At 48.0% G+C, this 26,114-nt stretch overlaps 2 protein-coding genes and 1 long non-coding RNA gene across 5 annotated transcripts in view; 2 read left to right on the top strand and 1 right to left on the bottom strand.

The window, feature by feature from the left end:
• The window catches only part of DPYSL5 (dihydropyrimidinase like 5), an 89,530-nt gene extending 76,679 nt beyond the window's left edge, over positions 1 to 12,851 (top strand). For both annotated transcript variants that reach the window (XM_082428022.1, XM_082428023.1), the window contains exons 9-13: positions 59 to 200; positions 1,362 to 1,504; positions 3,757 to 3,964; positions 7,734 to 7,902; positions 9,915 to 12,851. In XM_082428022.1, coding sequence (XP_082284148.1) covers positions 59 to 200; positions 1,362 to 1,504; positions 3,757 to 3,964; positions 7,734 to 7,902; positions 9,915 to 10,000 — 748 coding nt within the window. In that variant the 3' untranslated portion in view covers positions 10,001 to 12,851. The remainder of the gene's footprint in view (positions 1 to 58; positions 201 to 1,361; positions 1,505 to 3,756; positions 3,965 to 7,733; positions 7,903 to 9,914) is intronic.
• On the bottom strand, positions 12,808 to 25,871 carry LOC309644352. The gene is made up of 2 exons (XR_014254378.1): positions 25,297 to 25,871; positions 12,808 to 13,011 (listed from the first exon to the last, which is right to left on the bottom strand). It is a non-coding gene; the product is annotated as an uncharacterized lncRNA (long non-coding RNA).
• MAPRE3 (microtubule associated protein RP/EB family member 3) overlaps positions 24,888 to 26,114 on the top strand; it is a 48,748-nt gene continuing 47,521 nt past the window's right edge. The window contains exon 1 of one of the 2 annotated variants that reach the window (XM_082428030.1): positions 24,888 to 25,057. The gene's annotated coding sequence lies outside the window, so the exon portion shown is untranslated. The remainder of the gene's footprint in view (positions 25,058 to 26,114) is intronic. The other variant, XM_082428031.1, reaches the window with a different exon arrangement.

Below are 26,114 nucleotides of genomic sequence, written 5' to 3'. Positions count from 1 at the left end.
ACCCTCTGGGACCCTGGCCTCCCCTCCCCTTACTGGTCATGTCCTTCTCTCTACCCAGTGATACTCTGAACATTGTGGCATCAGATCACCGGCCTTTCACCACGAAGCAGAAAGCTATGGGCAAGGAAGACTTCACCAAGATCCCACACGGCGTGAGCGGCGTGCAGGACCGCATGAGCATCATCTGGGAGAGAGGAGTGGTATGTTCCCGGGACCCCTCCCCACTCTGGGCCTCAGAAGAATTTTCATCCTTAGGAGGGCTGGGTCAACCACAGCTCCTGTTCCACTCAAAAGGAAAACAGAAAAGGTCTTTTTTTTTTTCCTGATCTGAAAGGTAATAAGGCCTAGCATAAAAATTTGGAAAATATGGAAAAGTATTAGGAAAAAACCCCATAATTCCATACTGGGAAATTATTAATATTTTGGTGTATTTCTTTCCAGCTCTATGCATGTACTGTACATTATTTTAATTACTGGGTTCATCTTCTTTTCATTTAACAGTGTATTTTGAGTGTCTTCCTATATCAGTAAAAATTCTTTAAAAACGTATTTTTAATGGCTAAATAATATTCCCTCCAAAGGAAGTACCATACTTCAATTAATCCTTCCATGATGTTTGGAACTTTCAGCTGTTTCAAATTTTTGCTCTTAGAAATAATGCTGCAGAGAATCTCTTTGTTCATGAGTGTACATCAGCATTTCTAAGTATTTCCTGAGGACAGATTCCTAGAGGCGGATTTCTGGGCCAAGGGATACGAACCTTTTTAAAGATCTTTTGTCCAATAATAAAGATAGAGACTGGGACTTCATTTGAATACCTCCTGTTCTGCCCATGAAGAATAAGTAGTTTTGGTCTTGACCTATCACAGATTAGATGCAGCATAGAGTATGAGCCCAAAGAGATTTGAAATCCTCAAGCCTAAACAACCAGCTCAGGGAAGACCCATGAGGCAGCTCCAGAATCCCCTTTGAAAAGAGTCCACGGTGCCTTCGTGTGTGGGACGATAAGATGCCTTTCCAGCAGAGAATATATGTCCCTTCGTGGATGCAGGGAAGCTCCTGATTTATCCAGAGTGAGTACCGAGGAGACCTGGTTTTACAAACAGGAGGTAGATTTGCACCAGGAAAGCAACCTTTTGGAACAAGGGCCCACCCGCCCCCGTTGCTGCAAGAAGGACAGAGGAGTAACATGGAACCAAGCCTAGCAGGTTGGCTCATCTGAAATGATGCCCGTGACATTGTCCTTCTCAACACCATTGTTCTAACCAACTAAAAGCCCTCAGGCGAGGGTCAAGGGTGACCCGGGGTTTGAGGCACACACACAGGACCTCGGTTGACCTAACACTTTTGCAATGTTTCAGGTTGGAGGAAAGATGGATGAGAACCGTTTTGTGGCTGTTACCAGTTCCAATGCAGCAAAGATTCTCAACCTGTATCCCCGCAAGGGCCGCATTATCCCTGGAGCCGATGCCGACGTGGTGGTGTGGGACCCAGAAGCTACAAAGTAAAACCTGCTGCTAGTCTCCAGGGCTAGAGGGACTTGGGATTTTAAGGACCTTATATTACAGAACTCCAAAAGCATATCATCTTTGCACTACTTATAGCATAGAGCAAGATGACCCTAAGGTGTGTTCAGTTCAACAAATACTTGAGGGCTTGCCATGGTCCAAGCACTAGGAATGCAACAGTGAACAAGAAGGTCTGAAGATCTGCTATAGTGCAGCTCCATGTGCGCAGCACTTTACAGTTTTTCAGAGCTAGGTCACATCAACTATCTCGTTTGCTTTTCACATAGCCCCAAGAAGCACTTAAGCCTAAAGTTCTTATTTCCATTTTACTGTTGAAGAAACTAAGAGCAGAGAGTAGAGGGACTCCCCACATGACATAGCTAATAATTGGCTGAACCAGATAGACGTCCTGACACTCAGTTCCGGACTCTTCCACCCACTCTGCTTCTCTCGTTGAGGGTGTGGGTCCCCTTGAGCACACAGCGCTTGACACCCATGGCATTAATGAACACAAGTTGAGTGGGTAAATGAAGTGCATCAGGAGTTATCAAACCACAGGATAACTCATCTGTTATGAGCATCATCTTTTTTTTTTAATTTATTTATTTAATTTATTTATTTTTGGCTGCGTTGGGTCTTCATTGCTGCATGGAGGCTTTCTCTAGTTCCGGCGAGCGGGGGCTACTCTTCCTTGTGGTGCGCTGGCTTCTCATTGCTGTGGCTTCTCTTGTTGCAAAGCATGGGCTCTAGGTGCACAGGCTTCAATAGTTGTGGCACGGGGGCTCAGTCATTGTGGCTCGCGAGCTCTAGAGTGCAGGCTCAGTAGTTGTGGTGCACGGGCTTAGCTGCTCCGTGGCATGTGGGATCTTCCCGGATCAGGGTTTGAACCCGTGTCCCCTGCACTGGCAGGTGGATTCCCAACCACTGCATCACCAGGGAAGCCCCAGGGCATCATCTTTACTCAGAGATTTGAACAGGGTAATAGGAATTGTTTTTTAATGTTAAATTTCATTCAGTCACTCAACAGATAGAAATGTGCCACCATTTGCTGAGCACTTTTCTAGGTGCAGAAGCTAGCAGTGAACAAGATAGACAAAAATGTGCTGGGATTTTGAAGATAAAAAGTTGAATTGCAAAGAAACGCACCTCCCTGCTGGGATCCCCACACTGCTTCTCCATTAGGGCACTTGAGAAGCCGGGTTCTGCATCCAGCCTGTGGCTGGTCCCTGCTGCTGTTGCAGGTGTGGCTGTTAGTGATTGCTATTGGCAGAAAGACCCCTAGAGCGTAGCCCAGTGTATTAGGCAGCTAGGGCTGCCATAACAAAATACCACAGATGGGAGGCTTAAACAGTAGAAATTTATTTTCTCACAGTTCTGGAGGCTAGAAGTCCAAGATCAAGGTGTCAGCAGAGTTGATTTCATTCTGAGGCCTCTCTCCTTGGTTTGTAGATGGCCATCTTCTCCCTCTGTCTTCACATGGCACTTCCTCTGTATGTGCACTTCTGGTGTCTCAATTTCCTCTTCTTATCAGGACACCCATTTGATTGGATTAGGGTCCACCTATATGACCTCATTTCACTTTAATTTGTTCTTTAAAGGCCCTATCTCCAAATACAGTCACAATCTGAGGTACTGGGGGCTAGGACTTCAACATATGAATTTGGGGGGACACAGTCCATCCTAGCCTTTGGGGGTCATCCCTCCTCACTGAGCATCTTCCCTTCCCACTGAGCATCTTCCCTTCCCACTGAGCATCTTCCCTCCCCACTGAACATCTTCCCTCCCCACTGAGCATCTTCCCTTCCCACTGAGCATCTTCCCTCCCCACTGAGCATCTTCCCTCCCCACTGAGCATCTTCCCTCCCCACTGAGCATCTTCCCTTCCCACTGAGCATCTTCCCTTCCCACTGAGCATCTTCCCTTCCCACTGAGCATCTTCCCTCTCCACTGAGCATCTTCCCTCCCCACTGAGCATCTTCCCTTCCCACTGAGCATCTTCCCTTCCCACTGAGCATCTTCCCTTCCCACTGAGCATCTTCCCTCTCCACTGAGCATCTTCCCTCTCCACTGAACATCTTCCCTCCCCACTGAGCATCTTCCCTTCCCACTGAGCATCTTCCCTTTGCACTGAGCATCACCTTTTCCCATTGAGCATCATCCCTTCCCGCTAAGTACCTTCCCTTCTGTTGAGCTGTGACATCTTTACCTCCTCTCAGAGTGTTCTCTCCCGCCACTGCCTTCCCACCAGGACCATCTCAGCCAGCACCCAGGTGCAGGGAGGAGACTTCAACCTGTACGAGAACATGCGCTGCCATGGTGTCCCACTGGTCACCATCAGCCGGGGGCGGGTCGTGTACGAGAACGGCGTCTTCATGTGCGCTGAGGGCACCGGCAAGTTCTGCCCCTTGAGGTCCTTCCCAGACACTGTCTACAAGAAGCTGGTCCAGAGAGAAAAGGTAAGGTGAGGGGCGGGGGCGGAAAAGACGTGTGGGAAGAGGTTGAAGGCCCCTGGCGGCGGCATCTTATATGACTTTTAAATCTCAAAGATGTTCTCACTCTGTCTTTCCCCCAAATCTTATTGCCTGAATAGTCACTTTGGGAACAATCAAAATAGTAGAAAAGGAGCACCTGTAACAAAGTAAAATTTATCGGGAAGGGTCCCCAACTCCCTCGGAGCCCAGGGACACTATGAGGTACTCATAGCTCTCCCTGGCATCCAGGCTTCTTGTCGTCCCTCGGGACAGGGGACTCCTGGCTTGGCCTGGGTTGTCATATTTGCCCTGGAGATGCTCTTTCCCCAAACTCCCCACAGCCGCCCTGTGACTGCAGTAGGCCGGGTGGGCTTTGCTGAGTCTGGGCCCCCCAGTGGAGTGGTCAAGCCAGGTCTAGCTCACGGCCATGGGGGTGTGGCCTGAGGTCTTATCGTGAGAGTTTCATCCAGTCCTCGGATTCCATAAACACCCTGGGTGTTCACTGAAGCTTGGGGCTCCACCTTATCCCCAGGGGTACTGAACTCTGGGTAGAGTTTCACCCAAAAGGAGGCTGGCTATTCCCTCGTTGCTTGGGGATTGATTGTCCAGTCTTATCTTTGAGAGCTGTCCTGTCCTTCCTGACAACTCCGGGTGCTGGGAACCAACTGCAGCCCTGGCCTCTGGGTGGAGAACGCAAATCATCAGAAAAGAACAAATCTGACAAAACTGACGGGTGAAAGCATCATGAGGTTTCCCTTCCCTTCCTCTGGCATAAAGCAATATTATTATGGTTCAAAATGCTCCTGCCTAGCTATTTCCAGATTCTGTCTAGAAAGGGTGGGTGTTCTTAGAAATATCATGACCAAGGGCCTAGGAGCCCCAGTCCAAATGCAGGTCTTCTATCAGGGAGCAGACTTGGATTACCTAAAAAAAAAGCATGACTTTAGTTATCCCAGTATTCAATTCAAAAGCGAACTCAGGATCTCTCGGGTAGGTGAATGGTCCCATCTCCAATATGCTTCCCAGATGTGGACAATGGCAGAAGACCTCAGCCCCACCTCTGGGGGAGGTGCCACAAAGAACTGTAAGAGCGACACATTCACACACAAGACTACCTGACCAAGGGTGGCAATGATTTAAAATAAGAAAACGGAAAATAACAAGTGTCAGTGAGGATATGGAGAAATTGGAACCCTCATTCATCGTCAAATGAATGTAAAATGGTGCAGCCACTTTGGAAAACAGTTTGGCATTTCCCAAAATGTTAGATGTAGAGTTGCCAAAGTAACTCAGCAATTCCACTCTCGGGTATATACATAGTCAAGAAAAATGAAAATATATGTCTACACAAAATCTTGTACATGAATGTCATAGCAGCGTTATTCATAAAGGCCAAAAAGTGGGAACAACGTAAACGTCCATCAACTACTGAATAAACAAAATGTGGTGTATCCATACAATGGAATATTATTCAGCCATAAAAGGGAATGGAGTGATAATATATGCTACATACAATATGCATGACCCTTAAAAACATCATGCTAAGTGAAAGGATCCAGTCACAAAAGACCACATATTATATGATTCCATTCGTATGAAATGTTCAGAAGAAGCAAATCCATAGACAGAAAATAGATTATTGGTTGCTTAGGACTGGCCAGAGGGGAGAATGGGAGTGACTGCTCACGGGGATGGAGATTCTTTTGGGGGTGATGAAAATATTTTGGAATTACACAGTGTTGGTGGCACAAACTTGTGAATTACACTAAACACCCCTGAAATGTACTCTTTTAAATGGTGAATTTTATGGTATGTGAATTATAGCTCATTTGAAAAAAAAAAATCTTTAAACAGTTCTGTGGCTTTCCCAAAAAGAGATGTTTTAGTCAGGAAATAGGATCAAAAGAGGGCAGAGAAAGTGTTTGAAGCCCTTCTAAAAACCAACCTGGGACTTCCCTGGTAGCGCAGTGGTTAGGAATCCGCCTGCCAATGCAGGGGACACAGGTTCGATCCCTGGTCCAGGAAGATCCCACATGCCGCGGAACAGCTAAGCCCGTGCACCACAACTACTGAGCCTGTGCTCTAGAGCCCACGAGCCACAACTACTGAGCCCGCGTGCCACAACTACTGAAGCCCGTGCGCCTAGAGCCCGTGCTCCGAAACAAGAGAAGCCACCTCAATGAGAAGCCCGCGCACCACAACGAAGAGTAGCCCCTGCTTGCAGCAACTAGAAAAGCCCACGTGCAGCAACGAAGACCCAACGCAGCCAAAAATAATATAAATAAATAAATAAATAAAAACCAACCTCACAAAAATGTCAGACAGATACCAATTCACAGCAGACCGCTCTTAGGGCCAGACATAGTGGAAGAGCTCAGCTTCTAGGACTGATATAAATTCAACTCAGAGGCCCTTTATCCAAAGCACTTATTATAATGACAACATAAGGTCCTCAAGAAAAAACCAATTCTATTCCCTATTCTCTGGTATAGCCCTTATGTAACAGAATGCAGATACGCAAAAAACTTCATTTCCCCAAAATTATAAATAAGCAGTCCCTACAGAGCAGGGTCCTCAGGAAAGAAAGCAGCTCTGGGGTTGGGACCAGTGTATAAAGCCAAAGCAAGGGGCTGCCGGGAGCCGGGGCCTGCCAAGGTCACTCAACCAGGATTCACCAGGTCTGTACTCCCACCCTTCACCCCCGGAACCCCAAAGTGCAGCCTGGTAAAGGCTAAAACACTTCAGACCAGTTTTGACATTCTGAGGACTGAGCTCAACTACAGATCTGTTGGAGAATACAAAGGAATATGTAAGCTGAAGAGCCTTCCAGAAATCACCCTTATCTGTTCTTTCTCTCAACAAGGGTTTCAGCAAGCATTGTGCAGCAAGGAGATTGAGGTTATGTCCCTGAAGAGTGCCTGGGGTGTAGATTATTTATGCTGCCCCTTCAGACCTTATGCACACGCTCCAACACACTTCCTCTCGCAGCAGAACTTTGTAATATGATTAAGCCCCGAAACGACCCCTGCAATAATAACAGCTGCTGATACTTATATGTCACTCACCATGTGCCAGAGCTTTACTTGTTCTACTTCATTTGATCTCATAACAACTCTGTATTCTTATAAATAAGAAAACACGCACAGAGAGGTAACATAACTTGCACAAGGTCACACAGCTTACAAGTAACAGAGCTAGGGGTGGAACCTAGGCAGTCTGGTTGTAGAATATAGGCTCTTAACTCTATTGCCTTTGTGAGTACAAAATTAACTATTATTGCTGCTGGGGGATTCTAATCTCCAACTCAGCTGTACTTAACCTCTATTCCCACAAAGTTGTCACATCACAATAAAAGGCCTGGCCTCTTGAGAGCCTGGCAAGTGAGGGGATGACATTGCTCCGTGTGAGGGATGCTCTCTAAAGCTGAATACCTCAGAAGTCTACCCGCTACCTTGGAAAACATTCCACCGATGTCAAGGGGCGTCAGTGGATATCTCTATGCACATGCATGCAAACACTCACACACATATGCACTATTTAGGAGGTACAAGCGGATTCTCTACCCCTGGGTTCAAGATGTAGGAAGGCTTTGTCACATGCAGTAATTTGGGTCCTAAGAAGAGTGGCAGCGTCCAAAGTCTTATCAGCCATCAAGGAGGCTCTGGTGGTGGTGGTGGCTTGGCCCTGATGGTTGATGGTGTCTGTGCTCTGATGGCATCATCTTTTCCCTTTTTCTGCTCTCCACCTTCACTAGACCTTAAAGGTGAAGGGAGTGGACCGCACTCCCTACCTGGGGGATGTAGCTGTTGTTGTGCATCCTGGGAAAAAAGAGATGGGAACGCCACTCGCAGACACTCCTACCCGGCCTGTTACCCGGCACGGAGGCATGAGGGACCTTCATGAATCCAGCTTCAGCCTCTCTGGTAAGAGCAAGGGCCACTTGGCCTGGCACCTGCATCTCCACCAGAGTGAGGGGACAGGAGGAGGGCAGAGGGACTAGGATCCCCACCCCGGCAGAGGGGTTTATGCTGCTTTCCTCTCCATCTTCTCCCTCCCTCCCCGATCCCCTGCCCGGTGATGACTGCTGGGCCCCATGTTATAGACACACAAATATTGGCAGGGCTCTCCCAGTCCCTGGGCGCCAGCCACTCTAACAGGCCATGGCCCTTTTGGGCCTTTCCCCATGGTTTCTAAGTTCAAATAGTTTCATCCCTTGAGATATCTTGAGGGCCCTGCACATAGGGATGCCCCAGAGACGATCTGAGCGCAGAAGCATTAACTCTGTGCTACGTGGGTCTGCACCCCCGTTTCCCACCCCGCTCCTCGCCAGCCTTGCTGAAAGTCGTGGTATTTCCCTTATACCCTTCCCTCCCTCATCTTAGCCTCAGGTTTGCTCATCTGCCACCTTCTTTTCTGCCAGGAATTGTACTGTATGTAATACAATATAGAATATACGGGGTGTGTCTATGCTTAGAGACTTTATCGTCAACGGCGTGTGTCCCAGGTGCTTGGCCGTAGTTAAAGGTGGAGGTCACTGTGGCATAAACGGCGAGCCTCACTGGAGAGCAGGCAGAGACTGTAAGATGCCTCGGTCCTGCAAGCAGCTTTGCTGGAAACCATGACCCCTACTTGAAAGGGGCAGGGGCCGGGTCTCACTGAACGGCCTTCACGACTAGCCCTGGCGCAGACCGAGCCTCCGCTCTGCAAGAGCCATGCTGGGGCCGGCAGGTGAGAAGAGCAAGATCCTGGGGGAGGTGAGACGCAGCCACAAACCGTCCTAAGATGGGAGGCCAAGAGCTAAACCAGAGGGGAGCCGAGGGCCACGGCTGCCCGCTGAGCTTCCTCTGTGCCCAGCCGTGTGCTGGCAGCAGATCAGGTGGCTCCTGACTGAGGAGCTGACCACCAGTGGAAAGGGGTCCTCTCCACCGCCCTCCCCATCGTCTCAGAGCCAGTCTCATAACGGAGAGAACTTCTCCCCCAGCCTGAGGGCCACTGCTACTCCCACCAGCGACGGGACCGAGTGCAGGGAGTCAGAAAGGGGTCTGCGGGGCGGAGTGTCAGTGGGAGCCCCGGCCTCGCCAGTCCAGGAGGTGGAGCTCCCCACGGCTGCCTGGACCTGCCCCTTCCTGCAGCCGCCAGCCCCGGGAGAAGCAGCAAAGCCCCCAGAGCTGCGAGCCCCCTCTGGCCCCTGGCTTCTGCTCCCACCCAAGTCTCGGGCAGAGCCAAGACTGGGCGGAACTGCTCTCAGGTTCAGCAGACATCAGGCAGCCTCTCACCTTCCCTCCGCCCCAAACCTCGTCTGTTCTAAATGGGACAGGCTGAAGAATGTCCCACCACACTCCCTGGGGCACAGACCTTCTTTTCTTTTTCTCAATTTATTTATTTTTGGCTGCACCACAGGGCATGCGGGAATCTTATTTCCCCGACCAGGGATCGAACCCATACCCCCTGCAGTGGAAGCATGGAGTCTTAACCACTGCACTGCCAGGGAAGTCCCCAGACCTTCTTTTCTAAGTCTCGGGACTTCGAGACGTGGGGGCCTTTGGGGTGTTGTTCTTTGATTTTCCAAAGCAGTGGCGCACCCTTCCTTCTCGCTCTCTTGCTCACTGAGGCATATGTGCAAAGGCCCACTTGCTAACAGGCAGCTCCCTGGTCTGTGTGCTTGGCGAGAGACCATACCCCCAGGGCTGACAGCAGTGAAGGTGGCGTAGCAAGGCAGTTAATCATGGAGGCTCTGAGCCAGGAAGACCTGGGTTCAAGTCCAGGTTCTACCACTTATACACTGTGTGACATTAGCCAGGTTAACTTCCCTGAGCCTCAGTTTCCCCACCTGTAAAATGGGATGGAGTTGGATTGAGGATTAAATTAGATCCTAAGCACGGAGGACCTGGTTTTATTACCCAGGGGAGCTCACGCTCTGCTTCCTTCCTTGCAGGTTCTCAGATCGATGACCATGTTCCAAAGCGAGCCTCAGCTCGGATCCTCGCTCCCCCCGGAGGCAGGTCAAGTGGCATTTGGTAAAGGCACTGACCAGCCCCCCAAGTGAAGATGCACCACTGCCACCAGCCCACACGCCCTCCGGCCACAGCTGCAGGGGGCGGGAGAGGCCGGGCTGGGCAGCGCACCACCTGAGGGGGCCCCGGGACACGGGGAGCCCTCCCCATGTCTGACACGTGATTCACTGTGCTTCGAGCCGACCCTAACAGGCACTTTGAGATGTGTTCCTCCTGCTGCAGTCCTTTCCTGCCTTGGCCTCGGCAGGCTTCCCCGGGGCCCATGCTATGCACAGAGCCCAATGCATAGAGCCTGGCCCCGCCCCTCCTCTCACACCCGCCTCTGGGCTGGCCTTGGGAAAGCCCGACCTTAGTGCCCTGCCCCTGGCTGACCCGCCAGCTGTCCAGAGCACTTTAGCAGATGTGTTTTAAAAGAAAAGGACTCCCTCCCCCATCCCCTTCGGCCCAGTGGTCACTTTCCCCAAGTCAGACCGGTGTTAGCATCCCAGCCATGCCCAGGACATCCCGTTTTTCCCCACTCATCTCCCGCCCCTGTTTGGTTGTGGCTGGGACACTCTGCGCCCTTTGCCAGCTGCTTCCTCTCTGCCACCCCCCGGGAGTCCCAGGCCCAGAAGGGCTGGCCGGGCGGGCATGAGGCTGGTGCCAGGCGCGTGTATATGATTTTGTTTTGCACGTTTGGTTTGCGCAGTGGTTTGGTTTGACTTGTTTGTGCATCCTGTGAAAAATGACGGTGCTTCGTGTCACTAGCATAGCATAGAAACAGCAATAGATGTGGACCTTAGGAGATGCTGCATCGACACCAACCAGACAGCCTAGGGCACCGCTGACAGGGGTGAGAGGGGGGTACTGGACTCGAGGGCCCTTTTTCTCCCTTCCTGGAGTCTTCCTGTCCCTCCCCTCCCCTCTTGGTCTAGTTTCCTGCATCCTGAGAGGGTGCCCGGGATGCTGGCCCTGCAGACCTTCAGGGAGCAGGGTGGCCTTTCCCATCTCTGGCCCTGGTCACTCCCAGCACTGACCCCACACACACACCCAGCCGCCTGTAGGCTTCCGCCTACTGGACAGAGGCCCCGCCGCTCCTCCGTGTGATTGGCGAGAGGCCTCATGCCTGCTAAGAGAGATGGGGGTGGGACTTGGGGGAGCAGCCTGGCTAGATGCCAGGTGGGAGGCCAGGCCAGCAGGACCTGGCTGTAGCCCACAGCGCTGCTCAGGGGCTGCAGTCTCCTGTGGTCAGCACCTCACCCTAACCTGTCTGTGGCCTCCATCTCCTCCCAGTTGGGCCCTCCCTGCCTCCAAAGCTCCAGGTGGTTTCCATGGAAACACTAGAGGCTGCCCTTGGTAAGCCTTGTTCCCCCTCGGGGAGTGACATCATGTTGCACACTTGGTCTGAGCACCCGGGCTGACACGCGGCTCCTGGACTCTTGGGCCGGTGGTCATACCCGGCACATTTCTGTAGTGCTTTTCACATTGTCAAAGCCCTTTCATGTATGAGCTCTCAATTGCTCCTCATGATAACAAAGTGTGTATTATTCTCCCCATTTCACAGCTGTGGCCCAGAAAGCTTAGGCCTTCTGACTCCGGAAATGTCCAGGACTGCCCTTAAGAGCTTGGCTGTGTACCCTAGCTGTGGACAGGAGGAGTGGAGTGACATCTCTTGCAGATCCCACCTGAGAGTTTAACCAGCTAAAAGACTTACTCTCCCAGTAGGCATTCTGCTTTGTTTTGCACAGGTAGATAAATTTTTCTTGTAAACAAACTGACGCGTATCACTGTTTGAGCCGGAGCCAGTTACTCGTTGGAGGCCTGCCACGTGGTTTGAGCTGTCCCCACATTCTCACTTCTCCACTCATGCTCCTCTTCCTCACTCAGGGGCTGAGAGGACTGAGACACTAACCCAGGAAGCAGAGGCGACAAAGACACTCATGGAGGGTGGTGGCCATGGGGACAGTCGGTGGGGTCTGAGCCTAGGAAATTGTGTGACACTGACCCCGTGGTACAGTGCGCATCGTCTTTATCCCTTTCAGCCCTTGCTGGGTCATGGGCCTTGGGCAGATGCCAAAGAGCCAAGCAGTGGTGGTGGCCAGGGGGCAGAGCATCCCTGCTTGGGCTAGGAAAGCTTTACCTTCTCTGAGTGCCTCCGCCTGAGAGATGCGTGGTCCGTGGCTCTGGGAGACCACATGTTGGTGTGGTCCATCGAAGGCTTTCCGCTTCATTCACCCCCGACCCTTACATAGACCCACCCTTGCCCAGGAGCTTCTAGATGAAAATCAGAAGGAGGTTCAAGGAACCAAATGAAAGGTCACCCCCTGCCACCCATTCCCTGCCCCTGTGCCGAGCTCCAGCCAGCCCCATCACCAGCCCCACTGGCTCTTGGTTGGAATGAAAAGGGTCTCTGGTTGCACTGAATGCAGCTCTCAAACTGGTCTTGTACTTGCTGAATAAATACTGTTGTTCTTGCCTTAGCTGCTCTCTAGGTTTGTGGGGTTAAGTTACCAGAAAATTGTGCTACTGTGTGTGCGTGTGCGTGCGCGTGTGTGTAGTGCTAGGAGTCCACAGTAGGTCTCGGTCAAGCCAGTGCCGTGATGAGGGCTTTTCCGATACTGACCCAGAAACCACAGAACCACTCGGAAACCCAAACCCCCTCCAGCTGCCCAGGTGGCAGGCACAGCCTGGGGTCGGGATGGAGCCTCCAGCACCCAAGTGACTTCCTCACTCCTCTGTAAATGTCATGGTGCTAAGATTGTGTCAACCCCAAGATGACACATGGTCCTGTGCTTTGGCCACCTGACTGAGGCAAAAACAAAACAGCCCGACTCGTTGTGTTCTGGTGCAGGTTTGTATTAAACTGTAGCTACTTCTCACTTGGTCTCAGTTGTGTTTCTTCAAAGAAGAGGGAGCTTGGTAGGGGACCTCTTCTTCCACAGTGGCTGGGATGAGGCTTCAGTTGCTAAAAAAGTCAGCTTTGGGTCTTCACTTGTGTTAGGTGGCAGGCGGCAGCTCACTGGGAGGCCTGAGCAGAGACTGAAGATTAAAAATGTTAAGAGATGGGAGCCTCAGTGGCCCAACAGCTAGTAGTCAGTCCTCTCTCCTGGTGGGAACAAAACCAAGGTTTTTGGTGCCAAATTTCCCAGGACAAGTTTGGGCCGAGTTATCTGAAACAGGAATAATTAGGGGAAAACATCAGATACGAAAGGCAGGCAGGAGTGGGGGTGGGACTAGGCTTTCCCCACCCACCCTTTGTCACCTATTCTCTTGGTTACCATTTTGGAAACCCATAGCCCCGTCTTCACACTGGAACCCTTGGCTGTTGGAATCATGGTCTCACAAAATCACATTTCAAAGGACTGTACAAGGCCAGTGTGTCTTTGAAGGACCTGCAGGCTGCTCTCTGGCTCTCCGGAACCCCACCTTTTGGATTGGCCCACTGTGCCTTCAAACCCTTCCATCTGCATCAAGACTAATCTACCTTCTCTTAGATCTCAGCCAGAGGTTGGGGGGGGTTATCTGATCAAACACTTTCACACTAAAGAGTGAGTGAAATTGTTGCTACCAGTACTGTGGGGTCACTTGTACTTCTTGGCCCCAAAAAACAAAACCTTAATGAGGGAATTTTAGGTAGAATGGGGAAATAGTTGGCAGCCGGAGAACCTTCCCAGCTCTCACCAAATAAGCAACCCTCCTGCAAATAAGGCAGCCCGTGACCAAAAGAAATACCCAGAACACTGCAGTTAGGACAGAGCCCTTCACTATAATGAAATGAGCTGTGTGTATAAGTTCTACTGGGGTTTCGGAGCCAGATGGAAATACCGTTATTGGGCTTGTGAAGGATGCCAAGTCCCTGGGATGATACTGGGCCAAAGCGCCTGGGTTACCCTGTTTCCCCATACCATGGGAGCACACCAGAATTTGATTAACTGCCAAAAATCCTTTGTAAGTGTTTGAATGAAAAATGGCATGGCAACTCATTTGGCAGGTCATGTGCACGGTACCAGGTGGTTTATAGAAAAAAAAATAAAATAAAATACCCAGGAAGACACTGGTTGCCTTTGTACGTATGTAGTTGTGGGAAAACAAAAGACCACAGACTCAGACTTTAAAGGTAACACATGATCGTTTGTAAGAATCTGCATTTGGGGAAACTGAACCAGCCAGCAGCTAAGCAACCATCACCCTCAATTTCTTCACTCCAATTACAGGCTGACTTTTATTTACAGGTACAACCTAACACTAAGAATTGCCTTGCAGTTCTTGCAGTAGAGGAGGATGGGCCTCATGACACCCAAGGTATAAAGAAGAAACCTCACGATACACGGGGAGCGTAGACCTTCTAGTCCTAAGTTAATAAACGGCTCTTTGACCGTGTTGCTGATAACACATTTGAGAGGGCTCTTAGTACTTTTCCAGCAAAACATTAAAGGATCTAACATTTGTTGATACTTGATACCATCTTATAATGATGGCAGCTGAGTTCTTCACCTGCTTCCCCTCATATATTTACAAACCACACATTTATACCTAGAGGTATCTTGTCTGGGTTTGCCCAGACAGTCCTGGTTTAAGTCTATTGCCCTCCAGAATAATTATTAATAGCGCCCCCTTCACTTTCAAATGTGTCTTGGTTTGGACAATAAATTTTATGGGCATCTTAGGTACGCCTATATATTCATGAGTTTATTAATATGCTTGTCAGGCGTCAAAAGTTTTTCCATCACTGAAAGATGGGGGGCAGGGCATGGTGAGAGGCAAGGAAAATGGGTCCTTTTTCATGGGTAAGGACTGGAGTTTCTGGTGACGAGCCCTGAATCTCCGCACAGCCCTCGGAGGCCTCGTGAGGTCTCAGTGGCTGTGGATTCAGCAGAGTGGTAAAGGCCTGGGGGCACTTTCCTAGCTTTTCAGTTTAGCTTATAGACCTTATTATTCCATTAAAAGTTGTAAGCCTACCAAATTTTATCATTTGCTTTTAAGGGGACTTTGATTCAATTTATAAACTTAAACACATTCCAACATTTTAAATTACATTTAAAATTCTATTTCCTTTTTAAATACCTTTCCCAAGTACTAAATAATTATTACCAATCTGACAAACTTAGAAATATAGTGAGCTTAGAGGTTTATTAGATATTTCTCTGCTGAGCATAAATTTAGTAAGTTTTCAACGTAAAGTCATAAGTCTTAAGTTACACATTTTAAATTAGTTCTGGGGCACTCACTGTAATGGGCCAAAATTTCTTTTACAAGTATGACATAAACTACCAAATATGCTCAGATCCTCTCTCTCTCTCTCTCTCTTTTTTTTTTTTTAATTGAAGTATAGCTGATTTACAATGTTCTTTTAGTTTCAGGTGTACAGCACAGTGATTCTGTATATATGAGTTTCCAGACATAATCAAGACATTTCTAATTAATGGAAATAATGCGTCAAGAGCTAGCAAGAGAAAGGCACTAGCTGCATACAAAGAATTGGAAACTGAAAGCTGATTTGTCAAAAAAAAATACTAGAAGATGGAAAATCATGGAGTATGTTTTCTAAATTTTAAGGGAAAATAATTTCCAACCAAGATTTCTACGCCCAACCAATCTGTCAACCAAGTATCAGTGAAAAGTCATTTTTAGACATTCAAGATTGAAAAGCTTGACCTTTCTTGTACCCTTTCTTAGGAATCCATTTGAGGGTGTGCCCCAACATATTAAACTGTAATAAAAAATAGAAAGACATGGGATAAAGGGAATCGGAGATTCAGCGTAGGTAAGAGGATCAGGAATGGTGTAGAGGGAAACCCCTGGAAGGCAGCTGGGCAGCAGCCTAGGAGACAATAGGTCCGGAAGGAGCAGCCCTGAGAAAACCCTGACCAGGAGGCTAGAAAATCCATTTTGTCCGATTTTTGTCACAATGTGCTATAAATACTTAGCTGAAAGAGGTTCTCAGAACAACCAGAAAGTATTGCCCTGCTCTTGATAAAAGAGAACAGAAGAAGAAAAGATGATTTGCAAAGAGAATGAATTATGGATTCTCTGAGTTTGGGGATTCCTTACACACATCTAATTTAACCTCTGCAGAAATTTCTACCACATCCCTGACAGATCGTCTAGCCCCCAGGATCCAGGACATTTAGTCCAGTGACAGAGAAGTGCCTTCCCCAGTCATACTATCCCACTCCCCCAGAGCTCTGTTTGTTCAATATTACTTCCCTAATTGAAACTGAATTCTGTCTCTCTGCAACGCGTGCCCGTTTGCCCTAGCTGTTCCCTCTGGAGGAGCACAGAGCAAATAGCCTCCTCATTCATGTAGCAGCTCTTCCCATATGTGCACTTCATTGTGGGCTCCGTCCTGCCCACCCCACTCATGTTTCCTCTAAGCCAGTAGTTCTCAAACTCTGGCTTTGCATCAGAATCACCTGGAGGGCTTATTTAAACACAGCTCACCGGGCCCCACCCCAAGAGCTTCTGACTCAGTAGGTCTGCTGTGGGCCAAACATTTCTACAAGTTCAGGTGTGCTGAGAACCAAACTTTGGGAACCACTGCTCTAAGCAAACAGCTCCCCTTCTGTCAGCTGTCGGTCCGTGGCATTGTTTTCATGCCACTCATCCTGAAATGTGGCACCGAGCCTCCAGAATGGAGGTTCTGGTGCTTCTTATAAGACAATGACTCCCTGGAGACTGCAAGGGACAGCCTGAGAGGCAGAGGGCCCTGGAGAAGTAAAGCCCTAAGAAATGGCCTCCTTTGGAGAGTGAGTGCCTTCAGTTCCTGGGGTGGGCCAGAGCAGCAGCTGTACACTGAAAATGCCAGGAAGGTATATCTTCCCCTGCCCCTTTCCACTGTTGGGCTGGCCTCCTCTTCTATCCTCTCTCTGCCTTGTTCAGCCTTTCTCTGCTCCCCAAAGTCCTGGGTCCGTGAGATGGCCCCTGGCTACAGTACTACCCATAAAGGCCTCCAGGTGGCGCTTTAAGCTTATCAGTGGCTGCTTCTTTGGCTTAAGGTGCCAAAGCTGACCTAACCTAGGTGAACTGGTAAGGCCCAAGAAAGGCCAATATGTCCAGGTCACCATGGCCTCAGTCCCAGCACCCAGAGCAGCTTGGGATCAGGTCAACCTTGAGTGTGAGTGAGGGGCCATAGCAGCCCTTCTGCTACCAGGAGAACCCCTGGAGAAGTTGTCCCTTTCAAGGCCAATCTCTAAGTTAAAGTTGCAAGATTTAACAAACAAAAATACAGGATGCTCAGTTAAATCTGACTTTCAGATAACAAGTAATTTTTAGAATTTTTAGTGTAGATATGTCTCAAATAGTGTCTGTGGCATACTTATACTGAAAAATTATTTGTTGTTTATCTGAAATTCAAATTTAACTAGGTATCTTATATTCATATGGCAACTCCAGGTTTACGTTCATGAGTTTTACATCTTCCATGTAATGCGTGCTTATGGAATATCTGCCAAGCATGTGTTAGATACTACAAAAATGAATCAAGTGCAGCTTCTGCATTTAGAGATTAGTTTGGGGAAAATACATATTGAGAAATAATTGTAGTACAGAAGGCGTAGGAAGCATGGAATAGTGGAAGTTTGGGTTTTGGTGTTGGCTTTAGGCTCCCACCCTGCTCCTGATGTTCACTAGCTGTGTGATTTTAGTTAACCTCTCTGGGCCTCTACTGTTTATTGTGAAAATGGGAATGATACCAACCTCAGGAGGTGACCAGGGAGGTTATAGGAAATGGTACGTATTTCATGCCTGGCTACAGTAGCAGCTAAATAAATGCTAATTTCCCCTTTGTAAACAAGAAATACTGTGAGAGAGAGACAAATAAAAGTGCCAGGGTAGCAAAGAGCTTTACCTGCTTTGAGAAGGTCTCTATAAAGAATGTAACACTTCAGTTTTTAAATAAAAATAACAACTGATACTGTTCATTGAATGCCCACAGCATGCCAAGCATTGTCCTAAGCACCTGATGAACAAGATCCCACCTAATTCTTAAGTCTCTGAGGTTTTTACTATTATTATCCCTACTTTACAGATGAAGAAACTGAGTTAAATAGCTTGCCGTAGAGTTAGTGAGTGATAGATTTAGTATTTCAACTCAAGTCCACGTAGCTCCCAAACCTTGCCTTAACCTCTGTTTAATGCTGCCTTCGCGTGAATTGGCCCTTGACATTTGAGGTGGGGATTGCTATGAAGAGAAGCACGATTTGTGTCCACTGAGCTGCAGGAACAGTGGATGCTGATGCAAAAGCTGGGGCAGGTGAAAGAGAAGAGTCTTGGGAGATACATGCACCCCAATGTTCATTGCAGCACTATTTACAATAGCCAGGACGTGGAAGCAGCCTAAATATCCGTCAACAGATGAATGGATAAAGAAGATGTGCTACATATATACAATGGAATATTACTCAGCCACTAAAAAGAATGAAATAATGTCATTTGCAGCAACATGGATGGACCTAGAGATTGTCATACTGAGTGAAGTAAGTCAGAGAAAGAGAAATATCATAGGATATCACTTATATGTGGAATCTAAAAAAGGGTTCCAGTGACTTATCTACAAAACAGAAATAGAGTTACAGATGTAGAAAACAAACTTATGGTTACCAGGGGGTAAGGGGGGGAGGGATAATTTGGGAGATTGGGATTGACATATACACACTATTGTATATAAAATAGATAACTAATAAGGACTGTATAACACAGGGAGCTCTACTCAATACTCTGTAATGGGCTATATGGGAAAAAAATCTAAAAAAGAGTGGATATACGTATACATATAACTGAGTCACTTTACTGTACACCTGAAACTAACACAACATTGCAAATCAACTATATGCCAAAAAAAAAAAAAAAGTCCTGGGGCCTGGAGGCCACCTCAGACTCATCCAAGTTAATCCAAGCCTTTATCAACCACCTGCTCATCATGGTGGGCATTTTCCACCAAAAGCAGGGTAACATCTTGCAATCTAAGCCACTGATCTAAAGGTGCTATTCAATCTGGATACAGTAGGTCATTAATGTTCACAGGAGGTTTGTCTTAAGACCTTTGCAAATTCTAAATTTGCATATTTGCTCCTATATAATGTATCAGGGTATAACTGAGGGGGAGAATCAAGTGACCTCTTGACCTTAATGAGAGTTTGGTTACTATTGATAGTTACCATTTATTGGGTATTTACTGTGTATCAGGCACTGCCAGTCATTTTTCATACATTATCTCACTTAACCAGCACAACAACAAATGAGAAAAACCAAGGCCCAAGGTCACATAAAAGAGGAAATATTGGACCCAAGGCTTGTGCAGCTCCAGCGAGGGTGGGGTTGATGGTGTTAGGTTCGCTCTCTAGATAAGGTCACCTGCTTCAAGTCTTAGGATTAAAATTTATTCCTCAGCAAAATTACATACTGTTTCCATGGGTCCCTTGTAAATTTTAAAACCACGTCAAGGGTTCCTATATGTGGAAATCGGTCCTATTTGAGTGTCCTGTCCCACTTTTAGCTGGTTTCAAATGAATAACGAACACTCAGTAACAGTGACCAGCACTGCAGCTCCTCCCTGCCCTCACCTCACAACTAGGGCAGCCCTGCAAGTGCCCACCTAAAATCTAGCCCCCTGTCAGCCAGAGTTGACCCACTCTCTCAGACTCCCTCAACCACTTGGCTTCCCCAGTCACCCTGGGCAAAGCACAAAAGGTCAAGTTGTTTTTAACTTGCTTGGCTATTTTCAGTCCCATGTGAGGTGCTAAGAGTACAAAGGTAAATAAGATATGGTCTCTGAGAGTAAGGACCTCGGGTGGGGAGAGATGTGAATAAGCGTGGTATCGTAACACAAGGCGATGTGAGGCCGTGACGAGAACGTACCTGGTACCAAAGAGAACGTGTCAACTGTCTGGAGGAGGTCCCTGACAGTGTCACAGAGGAGATGACACTAAAGCTGGTCTTGGAGAATGAGTGGGAGTTTGCAGAATGAAGGGAAAGGGGGACTCCAAGCAGGGTGAACCCCGTAACGGTGGCTCAGCTGTGAAACAGAACTGGTTTCTTGGCCAACCACAAGTGCTTCCTCTTTGTGGCTGACATATATGGTGAGAGGTAATGAGGCTGGGGGCATCAGAGGAGTGGAAGGCGAAGTGGAAATGGTGAGCAGGGGCCAGATTAGAACAGAGCTTCTCTACCACGTGAAAGAGTCTGAACTTTTATCCTTCAAGCCAGTGTTTCTCAAACGTTCCACTAAAGTATCCCAAAAGGCAGTGTGGAGAGTTCAGGCCTGGAGGTTTCTTGAGTTCAAACTCTCTAAACACCTTGTCTTTAAAATCATGTGATTCTTGCATTCTACTTCATCATATGTCAGGGTTTTTAAAAAATATTTTTAAATGTTTTTCCTGAATCTCTAAGTAAAATTGAAGCTTGAGGAAGATATAACTATTCTATAGCTCCTCACTCTGTTTCCTTACATGACTCCCCCATGCCCAGAAGTTGTTTCAGCCAGTTTGAGAAGGGCAGCCATAGGGATTTAGGCAGAGGAGTTATGTTGATAAGATTTATCTTCTAGAAAGAGCCTTCTAGCTGGTGTTGAGGATGGGTCAGAAGTGGGAGAGACTAGAGGAAGAGAGACCAGGTGGGGGGCTCTGCAATAACCCAGGCAAGAGATGGTAAAGGTGATGGAGATAAAGAAGAACAGACCTGAGAGCTATTTAAAAATGGAATTGATAGTGTTGGAAAACTGTTCTGGTATAAGGAGTTGGGGAGAAGATATGGCTTAGGATCACCCTCAAGTTTTTCTTGGATAGTGAAGTCATTAACAATAATAGGGAATATAGGAAAGTTAGGTTTGTGAGGGGGGAAGGGTAAATAAGTTTAACTTAAGCCCATTGAGTTTGAGGTGCCTGTGGGACATAGGGTTGGAGATATCTAGAGGGCAATTACATATACAGGTCTGACAGTTGGAAGAGCTGATTGGGATGGAGATACAGATTCAGAAGTCATGGGAATACCTGAGGCCACTCAGGAAGTATGTATAGAGGGAGGAGAGAGGGAAATGAGATGGGAATCCCGGGGATGTTTAAGGGCAGATTTAGAAAGCAAGGGAGAATGGAAAAAGGAATGTCAAAAAGTCAAGAGGACTCATCACTTCCTGGTGAATGGCCAATTCCAGGGCTGAGGTAGGGAAAGTACAAGATGAGCCTGGAACATCTTTTACCAGAAAGCAAGGGAAAGTTCACAGAATGATGGGGACAAATCCAAAGGACACAGGAGCCAACTTGAAGTTTCTTCCACTGGCCAAATCTGTGACACATTGAACATCAAAACAAATAATAAGAAGAAAGGATTATAACACATTGGGGGGAAAATCCCTGTCAACACTGATATAAATAAATAAATGGGAGTGTGTCTGAACCCTAAACCAGGAACTGGCAATGTGTGCCCATTGGATTTCAGAATCGCTATGAACTAGTAACTGCTGTGTGTGCCTTGTTTTTCTCCTTTTCGAAATGATAATGTCCATAGAAATTATCCTGTGCCTGTGCCTCTAGTGTATGCTGGGTACGTATAAGGCAGATGATGTGTCTTTACGTCACAGGTCTTCAGATCAAGAGGACTGGTACTCAAGGAGTTATATCCAAGGAACTGGGCCTGAAAAGCCATATCCACACTGGGCCCTGAGTTAGATGTTGAGATCCTGGACTTCAAGTTGGTGCTGTCATGGAATGAGACTTGGGGGTCTTGAGGGAAGGGATGAGTGTATTTTGCATTGAGTGGCATATGAATTCTTGTCATTAGATGGTAGTGGGTAGCAGATAGCATTTTCCAAAGATGATTCAACAATATCTCTCATCCACGTGCTCTTATTACGTGACTTGGACATTGCTCCCTTTGAGAGGTGTGGCCTATGTTCCCTTCCTTTGATATTAGGTAGACTTTGTGATGTTTCTCAACCAATAGGATATGGTAGAAGTGATGTCTGAGGCAAGGTTATAAAAAGGGATGCAGGGACTTCCCTGGTGGTCCAGTGGTTAAGACTTCACCTTCCAGTGCAAGGGGTGTGGGTTTCAATCCCTGGTCGGGCAGCTAAGATCCCACGTGTCTCGCGGCCAAAAAACCAAGACAGAAACCAGAAGCAATGTTGTAACAAATTCAATAGAGAGTTTAAAAATGGTCCACATCAAAAAAAATCTTTAAAAAAAAAAAAAAAGATGCAGCTTTTCTCTTACTATTATATTCACCCTTGAAACCTTCAACTACCATGTAAGTATTCCAACTGCCCCAAAGCCACCATGTAGTGAGAAAGCTAGCTCTGAGAAATATGGAGAGGGTTGTCTAGTTAGCCCCTTGCTGTTTTTAAGCTCCAGCCACCATCTGACTGTAACCACTTGAGAAACCCTGAGCCAGACCCACCCAGCTGAGCTCTTCCTGAATTCCCATCCCACAGAAACAGAGATAATGAAATGGTTGTTGTTTTAAACCACTAAATTAAAGTGATTTGTTTTGCAGCAATAGATAACTGACACACGGTAAAATGTTAATGTGTGGAGAATCTGGATGAAGGGTATACAGAAACTCTTTGTAGAATGGTCCTTTATCCCATGTGTGACAAATGGGGAGCTACAAGGACCATAGTCTCTTCTCAGGATCACTCAGGACCAGCCAGCTATGCCATCCAAGTCCACACCTACAACCATGGAGATGTGCTGGAACTTCAGAATGGAGGAGCAAAATAAACTGAGTCTGAAAATTTTCCCTTGTCCTTGTGGCACCCAGACACCCTATAGATACAGTTAGGAACAGCTTCAGTTCTCCAACTCTGTAGCTAAGAAAAGTGTAGCCTGCATTTTTACTGTCCTAACCCCTTGATTTGCCCTGGGAATTATCCTCTACAAGAAACCCTCCCCTTTCTGAGAACTGCCTTGGATGGGTGGAGACCATCTTGACTCAGCATACGCTGTGTCCCTCTCTTTTCTTACTCTATTTGTAGTCAGCTGCCTTCTCCTTCTCTCCTGAGAAAATGGGCTCAGTCAGAGTGCTTTGACACCCATAGTCCTGGGGTGGAATCTCTGGGAGCTATACAGGGAAACTCAGAAAAGAATGCTAGCGTATGAATTCTTACTTCTGAGTCATTCGAAGAGAATGCAGCATGTCAACAAGCCCAGCAGAATCCAGTGAGGTTCACCAAGAGCGCTGGATCTGAGCTGGTTTAGGAGATGGTAGAATAGTAAGGCATGAAGAGCTTGTACTGATTATAGAGGGTGACAGGAATCATTGAAGAGGTCAGTACCTTGGGAGAAAATTTATTTAGTGGAAACATTAGGGACAGTGTAGAAGGGAGACTAGCTACAGGTGAGGAGTCAGGAAATAGAGAATGCCAGAGTCTCAATTAATAGATGACTAGAGTTTTGGCATTAAGATGGAGAGCTAAGGGAGTGAGAGAGGTGTAATAGTATCAGTGGTACTTAAAGATTAAATATGTGCAAAGATCATAAGGAAAATATTAGTGGAGACTCTGAGGCAGTTAGGTCAGAGAAAGTGAGGATGAACAAAAAATTTTTTTTAACCTTTTGACTCCTTTCACTTATTTTTTGGGGGTCAAAAAAGATTCTTCTTTGAAGACCCTTTGAAGAAAATCTTTGTCTTCACTTGATCCAGTTCCATAAACACTTATTGGAACTCTACTATGTTTTATATTGGGTGCTAGATACTGAGGGAGCAGATGAATAAGACAGAATTCCTGCCTACAAGGGACATGTAGTCTGATTGAAGAGACACGTGCAAACCAAGGACAATACTGTAAGATGTGTATGGAGGTATACAAAAGGAGGTATGTACAAGATGGGTACAGAGGTGACCTTAAGATATCCACGGGAGTCAGGGCTGAGGGAAGGAGACCCAGAAGTAGTTTGCACAAAGAGAACCAAGCTAATGAAATCATGAAGTGGTGAGCATAGTGGAGCCCTGGGTGGAGCACTGGAGGACAAGGATGGTAGGTGTGGGCAGGAAGAAGAGGGATCTAGAAGAGCTGGGGAGATCCATAAAAGCTGACCTAGAACAGGGAATTCGGGAACACCAATGAACATATCAAGGAGGGAGCTAGTTATGAGGGGATAGAATTTAAACCAGCTAGTGGGCAAGGTGAAGAAACAGGCATCGTTTACAAATGCATTGCGACAGAGACAATAAGGTTGATAAAAATTCGTGACATGTGTATAGACAATTTTGTTAGCTCCATTTAGAGGTAAAGGTATAGACTTTCTGGCAGGAGACAAAAAGGAATGTTTAACACAGGCAAAGGAAAATTGAATTTGGGGATTAGAGTAACAGGCTGCGATTGAAGGCCATAAACCAAGAGAGGAGAGAAAACCCAGCCTTAGCTCTCTCCTGTTGCTAAAAGAGAAGAAATATTCTCCCCTTTCTCCTTTGCAGTAGCCGTGATACAGATAAGAATCCGTCATCTAGAGGGAGGAGGTATGGGGATATATGTATATGTATAGTTGGTTCACTTTGTTATAAAGCAGAAACTAACACACTATTGTAAAGCAATTATACTCCAATAAAGATGTTAAAAAAAAAAAAAAGAATCCGTCATCTGGCTACTATGGAATCAGGTGTAAATGGTTGTTCTTTCTGTGATCAGTTAGGGTGGAGGAATTGTTACCCTGTTGCTAAGGAAAAAGGAAGGGGCTGTTTCCAGTTGCCATGGTGACAAGGTAAGAGCGTTCCCTCGATACCGCCGTAAATTTATGAGGCGGTGTCCTCTCCTTGTTGCTATGGTAACTTAGAGGGACTGTTCTCGTCGTCCCCACCTCCCATCGCAGTTGCTAACACAAGGTGGAAGTAGGGGCTGTCCTTCCCGCTCCAACCAGTTGCCTTGGAGACGGCTGGTGCCCTGGCCCCGCCCCGCTCGGACTGACAGCGGTGGCCGCATCGCGCCTGCGCAGTGCTCTCTTCCCCCGCAGTCTCTGTGCGTTGAAGCCGGAGACCGCGGCGGCCTCTGTTAGGACCCTCCGCCCCAGAGCCGCCGGCCGGAGTCGCAGCCTCAGCCGCAGCGCCCCCGCCGCCTGTCCCCTCCCCCGCCGCCTCCGCCGGAGCCATCTCGCGCACTGTGAGTCCGGGCCGAGGCGACCGACGCCGTGGGGCTGAGTCAGCGGGAGGCCCGGGCCCGAGCTGGGGGAGGGGAACCGAGCTGCCCCCCTCGCCTCCCGACCCGCGCACCCGCCCCCCAACTGCGTCTCCCCCACGCCTGTCTCCCTTCCTCCATCCCTCTCTCCCGGGCTCCCCGCGGCCTCAGCCGTCAGGCCTCCCCGAGCCACTCCCCCTCCCCTTCTCTCCCCACAGACCCACCTTGGGGGTTCTTCCCCGCTGGATGCGGCGCTACCGCACCTCTGCTCTGGACAGATTTTTTCCCCAAAAAACTGCCTCCCGTTCGCCCTTGTTCCTTCTCCTTACTCCTCTTGGGCCTGACATCTCCGGCCTCTCGGGTTTTCCCCAGTGATATGCCAGAAAAAGAGTGACAAGGGAGAGAGCGAGGGGAGACTGGGGGGAGGGGGGACGTTGTGCCTGCCCAAACGTTGGGGCCTCAGGTTTCCTACCCACACGCTCCTGCCCCGGCTGGCGTGGGGAAGCAGGTCTGGACAGTTCTAACTGGCTGCTAAGAGCTTGTGGGGCTTTCCGAGTAGATTTGCTGGGAAGCGTTCCGCCCCATCATCATGATCAGCTACTGCTTAGTGAGCACTCGCTAGTGCACGGTGGCCTTCTAGTGGGCTGAGCTCTGGCTTTGGCGGGCGCTGTGGAGAGCGACTAGAGAGAGTGGAGGGAGGGGAAGAAAAGGTTGCGTTTGGGAGCTGAAGTTCCTGCGCTTCCAGTGCGTTGTGAATAAGCATCTTGCAGTACTCTTTAACATGCTTTCCATCCCCCCGACCCCCTTCCCTCCCCTCCCCCCCGTCCCTTCCCTCCCCCGCCTCCCCGCAGTACAACACGGATATAATGGCAGGTTTGGAAACAAGCCTGATACCCGTAGCAAATGCTTACTGTTTGTATATTGAAGGGTTATGATCTCTGATACCTGTAAATTCCAAGTGGTAACCAACTGGGTAAGAGTGAGTTTTAACATAACATGTGCAGAGCGGAGAAGGAGGAGGAGAACTGAGGTTTCTCTCTGG

This window comes from Balaenoptera physalus (genome assembly GCF_965194825.1).
Source record: "Balaenoptera physalus genome assembly, chromosome: 15".
NCBI lineage: Eukaryota > Metazoa > Chordata > Mammalia > Artiodactyla > Balaenopteridae > Balaenoptera > Balaenoptera physalus.
Note: the sequence above shows the minus strand (reverse complement) of the source record. Positions and strands in the feature narration are given on the sequence as shown.